At 49.0% G+C, this 6000-nt stretch overlaps 1 protein-coding gene across 2 annotated transcripts in view; it reads right to left on the bottom strand.

Moving 5' to 3' along the window:
• ANKS6 (ankyrin repeat and sterile alpha motif domain containing 6) overlaps window positions 1–3183 on the bottom strand; it is a 54640-nt gene extending 51457 nt beyond the window's left edge. For both annotated transcript variants that reach the window (XM_070375545.1, XM_070375544.1), the window contains exon 1: window positions 1523–3183. In XM_070375545.1, coding sequence (XP_070231646.1) covers window positions 1523–1869 — 347 coding nt within the window. In that variant the 5' untranslated portion in view covers window positions 1870–3183. The remainder of the gene's footprint in view (window positions 1–1522) is intronic.
• Window positions 3184–6000: the final 2817 nt, after the last annotated feature.

Raw genomic sequence — 6000 nt, forward strand, 5'->3', positions numbered from 1 at the left:
TTCGTGGGCTTCCCTGGTGGCTCATCTGGTAAAGAATCCACTTGCAAGGCGGGAGACCTGATTCGATCCCTAGGTTGGGAAGATACCCTGAAGAAAAGAACGGCTACCCACTCCAGTATTCTGGTCTGGAGAATTCCACAGACTATATAGTCCATGGGGTCGCAAAGAGTTGGACAGGACTGAGTGACATTCACTTTCACCAAAATTACAAATGACCTTTGTTCCTTCCTTGGGAAATTTCTCCAAGAAACTGGGTGGGATCTAAGTAGATGGCTGACAGGAGTGAGACCTCACAGAATACCTCACAGTATATATAAAAAAAAGAGATTCTTCTTTTTTTAAAAAAATTATTTATTTGGCCGCATGGGGTCTTAGTTGCGGCACGCAGGATCTTTAGTTGTGGCATGTGGGAACTGGCTCCCTGACCAGGGATTGAACCCGGGCCTCCTGCATTGTGAAGTCTCAGTCACTGGAGTGTGAAGTCGCAGTCACTGGACCACCAGGGAAGTCCCCCCAGAGTTTCTTTATACTAGAATTTCAAGTCTGGTTCATCCTATTTCCTGAATACATCTCAAACTCATTTCTTTGCTCTCCCACAGCCATCTCTGCTCTGGTCCAGGCCACCATCACCTCTTTCTGGGTTGCTGCAATCCCTTCCTAACCAGACTTTCTGATTCTAGCTCACTCCTCCAATCCATCCTCAAACTGCAGTAAAAGTGATCTTTCCAAACATAAATCTCATTCTGTCACTTGCTCTGCCTAGAACACTCCATTACTCCCCAGTGCCCTTATGAACTGTCACTTTTCCCAGCCTTGCCACCAAGCATCTGCCTCTTTCTCTCCAGAGAAGACTCATCTCCCACTACTTCAAAGCCCTTCCAGCCACATCATTCTAGCAGTCCTACGAATGCATATTTCACTTTAGCTTCCAAACCTTTGCACCTATCATCCATCTTTCATTCCCTCTATCCAGGTCAACACTTAGGTATCCCTAGGTCTCGACAATATATACCTCATCCTTACCTGAAAGCTTCCCTCACTTCCTGAAACTGAGTCGGTTCTCCAAGAGCTCCCTCAGATTGTCCCCCCAGCAGTCTGTTCCTTTGCCTGGCCCGCCCACTGGCAAATGCACCGCTTCCGTGGGGACTTCATCTGGGTACCGCAGCATCCCCAACACCAAGCCAGGGTGGGTAGGTTGGTTCTTTGGGAAAACCTTGCTGCAATGAATATCACTAAGCTTCTAAGTCTCTAAGATTCTATTTGCTGTCTCCAGATTCTGTGTTTGAAAGGCCGATGCTTTTAGGATTCTGATTTTACGTTATTAAAAAGCGCGTCCGCTTCTAGTTCGTATCCCTAGCTGCTCAAAGTTTACGATTTCAACTCTCTCGAACCAGTACTTCACTCTTAACCTCCCGGAGCGTCTGCTGGGGGCCGCCGGGCAGGTTCGACCGCCTGAGCCCACCCCGCGCCCAGGGGGTCATTAGACACCACCCAGGCTCCCTGGCACCCCCGACCCCCTCACCTGGCCGCCTGCATGAGCGCGCTCCAGCCGTAGTGGTTGCGGCTGTTGACCGAGGCGCCGCGTCGCAGCAGGAAGCGCACCAGCGGCTCGTGGCCCCCAGCCGCCGCGAACTGCAGCGCCGTGTTGCCCGCCTCGTCCGAGCAGTCCACGGGCACCGGCGCTCCGGCCGCCGCCCCGGGCCCGGCCGCCTCGGGCCCCGCCGGCTCCGCGCCCGCCTCGGGCTCCACGCCGCGCTCCGCGGGTTCCGCAGCCCCCGGGTCCAGCAGCCGCCGCGCAGTCTCCGTGTCTCCCTGATCACAGGCGCGCAGCAGCAGCTGGAAGGCCGGGGGCAACCCGCCCTCACCCATCGCGGCCCGCGGCCCGGGCCTGTCTGCCGGGCGGGCCGCGCCAGCTCCGCCCCCGGATACCGCACGCCGGCGCCCACTTCCGCCGGCCCGCGCGCCTACTGTGTGCCGGCCGTGTGCGGAGGGCCGGGGCGCGCGCCTACTGTGTGCCCGGCGCGCGCCCGGGGCGAGAGCGCGCCTCAATCGCCCGCACCGGGGGCGGGGAACCGGGCGGAGGTGGACCGCGGGTTCCGGGAAGCTCCAGGCAGCGTCCGCCCGCCGAGCTCGCGAGTTCGACTTTGAGTTTTCGGCGCCCGCTTGGGGTCCTCCTCGCAGCTCCAGAGACTTCCTGCCCCTTACGGAGGTCGGAGCGGCCTCTCCAGCCCTCCTCAACGCTGCGAGTTCCTGACCACTGGGCCAAGGTCTGAGACCACAGCCTCATAGGCCTGTGGCACGCGCCACTGACCCTCAGCACCCAGCACTAACCCGGCGCCTCCTAAATGGTCGTTGACTGAGTTAAGGTACAGTTGGGTCCACTCTCTCTTCCCACAGTGTCCTGCCCGGCCATCAGTGCCGTTCTTGTCTGGGACAGGCGTTAGGGTTACAAGCACCTCCTGTACCTTCATGTCTCTTCATCAGTGGTTCTTGAAGCACCACCATCTGCGACATTTTACAAATGCAGGCTTTCTCATCTTACCCAGACCTACTGAATCGGAAACCGAATATGGAGTCCAGTCACTTGTATCCTAAGCCCTCTAGGTGATTCTAAAGCACGTTGAAGTTTGAGACCCACTGTTTGATCCTTAACAGCAATGCTGTCGGCCACGGGGAAGGGCCCAGACTATCACCTCCAATTTACAGCGTAACTAAGGCTGATGTGAACAGCCCACACATTGGAAAAGACCCTGATGCTGGGAAAGATTGAGGCAGAAGGAGAAGAGGGCAACAGAGGATGAGATGGTTGGATGGCATCAAGGACTCAATGGACATGGACTTGGGCAAACTCTGGAGATAGTGAGGGACAGGGAGGACTGGCCTGGTACAGTCCTTGGGGTCACAAAGAGTTGGACACAACTTAGCAACTGTACAACAACTAAGGCTTGAAGACGTTATGTCTTGCTAAAGGCCACACAACTGTCATGCGGGAAAGCTGTGACTGGGACCCAGGTCTTCTGACATCTAGTCCAGTTCTCTTTCTATCTCAAGAAGTATTTACTGAGTGCCTACTATGTGCCAGGCACTGTTTTCTCCAGGCACAGGTGCTGGAGAAACTTCAGGGAATGGAAAATAAAATTCCCTGCCATTCTGGGCCTGACAGTGGAAAGAGACAGGTACAAGCAAGTAAGTAACTTGTATGTTAAATTATGATGTGTTTTTAAACAAGAAACAGAACGTAACAAAATCCAAGTAAATGGACTAAAGGATGGGATGTCATTTTATAATAGATTGGGTAGAAAAGAAATCACTGAAAAGATGACATTTTCGCAGAGACCTGAAGGAATTGAGTGATAAGTAACGCTGATATGTGAAAAGAGTGCAATCCAGGCAGAGGGAAAGACAAAGATTCTAATAAGAGCAGCCCGGCCAGCAAATTGCTTTACGCTACATTCCCATTCATCATGATAACAGAGGTTAACATTCTGATCTGGGGTAATTGGTTCCCATAGACTGTGAGATGTGGCCCCAAAGTCTAGCAAAAAGCTATACGTTGAGTAGGTGTTTGTTAAAAGGACTATGTCATGTTTGTAGAATTATAATACAGAACAAAACTGGTTGAGGGTGTGAGGAAGGAATAAGGGTCATGGCTTTGGTAGATCGAAAGAAGGTGGTAATGCCCTTAGGGTCTGGGCCGGTGGGCTGGAAGAGAGTCTTTTAGGTGAAGAGTAAAATGAGGGGACGTCTTGAAAGTACACAGGGCTCAGATTGCAAAATGCTTCAGTACCAGGGATTTATTCTGTGACTAATGGATAATCATAGAACATGTTTGAGCAGATGAGTTAACGGGGACAGAGCCAATCACTTTGGCAATTTTGGAGGTGGTACAGTGATATATCAGAGATAATGTGGGTTCGGTGCCAAGCCATTGCAGAAAGGCGGGTCGCGTGACTTTTGGTTTCCCAGCGCATACCAAAGTTATGTTTACAGTATACTGTAGTAAGTGTGCCATAGTCTGAAAACACAACGTAAATACCTTAATTTAAAAATACTTTATTGTGAAAAGTGCTCAGCATCATCTAAGGCCTCAGTGAGTTGTAATCTTTTTGCAATAGTTAACATCAAAAATCACTGATCACAGATCACCATGAGATGAAATCATAATGAAAAAGTTGGAAATACTGCAAGAATTACCAAAAGGTGACAGTGATACAAAGTAGGCAAATACTGGTGGGAAAATGGTGCTCATAGACTTGCTCCGTGCCGGGTTGCCACAAACCTTCACTCTATAAAAGATGCCACATCTGGGAAGCACGATAAAGGAAAGCACAACAAAGCAAGGTGTGAGTGTACACAGTCACTCATTTCCAGATTTGGCTTCATTCACCAACAGAGATGAGAACAACTTCCTTCTCAATGTCTAATGAAGACTTGGTTCCTTGAAAATCCTGAGCAACTGTTTCCTTGTATTATTCTATTTATTAAGGTGTCTTTTCTTTAATAACTTTAATAACTAGTTGTTTCATTATAGAAATAAGGTACATGGTACAAAAAAGAAAATTCCAACAGTACAAAAGGGCATAAAGTGAAAGCAAAAGCTCCTTTCCCTTTTCCACTTTCCCAGTCCTACTTCCCACAGGTAACCAATATTCACATTTATTCTATCTTTACAAAGATATTTCATATGTATTCTAACATGCACACCTACTTATAGGCATTAATCAAGCTTCTTGATTGCAAGTAGCAGAAATTAACTCTCTGAATAATTTAAGAAGAAAGGGGATTCAATATGAGGTTTTGTTCATAGTTCACAGATCCCACAAGGGCCAGAGAACCAGCCCGGAAGGCTCCACAACCAAGAACAGTGCCCCAAATCATGCCAAGCTGCATCCTACACCAGGGTGGATTCTACACAGGCCCTTTTTGGTGTCACTGGCTTCAGAGTCCAAGCCAGAGATGGGAGCATCAGAGTGGCCTGGCCAGGTCATGTGTTTTGCCTTGCAGAAAGGGGGCTGGGAAAGTGCATTTCTGGTATTTTCAGCATGCATAATGGGAGGTAGGCTCCACTGTGGGTGCCCCAGAAGGTAGGGCACCTGGATAGGAAAGGGTTATGATGCTGGGCAGCCAAGAAGGATAACAAAGGTCTACTACAAATATTCCCTCTAGGGTGGATCTCTGTTGTTTATACCTGTCTTGCTTCTCCTACTCAGGAAAGAGATACCCTCTCTTTTGGGGGAGCTTCCTTCCCCCACTGTCAGTCTGAGTGGTTCAGTGATTAGTGTATGTCCAAGCCCATTCCAATTCCTTCAGCCCAGGATTTCTTGTCAAAGCAGCTGGGAAGAAGACCCTCTCTGCTGAGGTCCTCAGCTGTCATAAGTAGGCTGGGGCTTGCTCTGTCCCACTTAAAGATGGCCTGCCTGAGAGTGAAGCCACTATACAGAAAAGCAGAGACAAGTGATAGAAAAAGATGGAGCCGTAACTGCTCCCCATCTCCCAATTCTTTTCAGTTAGGTTTATCTTGAGCAGTGTGGTGGTTATTTGCAATCCAAGCTAACAAATGCATTTTTTTAACTTTTTAAAGCAATGGGTTCCTACTATGCATGCTATTTTGAACATCCCCTCCACCCTTTTTTTCATTGAACAAGTGGCTTAGGCATCTTTTCATGTAGGTGAATATAGATCTATTGCATCCTTTTTAATGGTTGCATATAACACCATTAAGCAGATGTACCATAATTTATTTAATCATTTTTTAATAATGCACAATTAGGTTGTTTCCAGTTTTCTGCTGTTATTAAAAAAAAAAGTCTTCATTGAATGGCACTTGTAGCAGTCAGGGTCCCAGCAGGTGACAGATGGTACATTTGGCTGGGGAAATGAGGACCATTTACTAACGGACTAATTACAGATATGTGGGCAGATACTAAGAGCCACAAGGGTTGATGCAGTACTCAGAGGCTGATGACAGTAGGGAGCCATTACCAATCCAGGCCTAAAGGG

This window comes from Bos mutus, chromosome 8, assembly GCF_027580195.1.
Source record: "Bos mutus isolate GX-2022 chromosome 8, NWIPB_WYAK_1.1, whole genome shotgun sequence".
In the NCBI taxonomy this organism is placed as follows: domain Eukaryota; kingdom Metazoa; phylum Chordata; class Mammalia; order Artiodactyla; family Bovidae; genus Bos; species Bos mutus.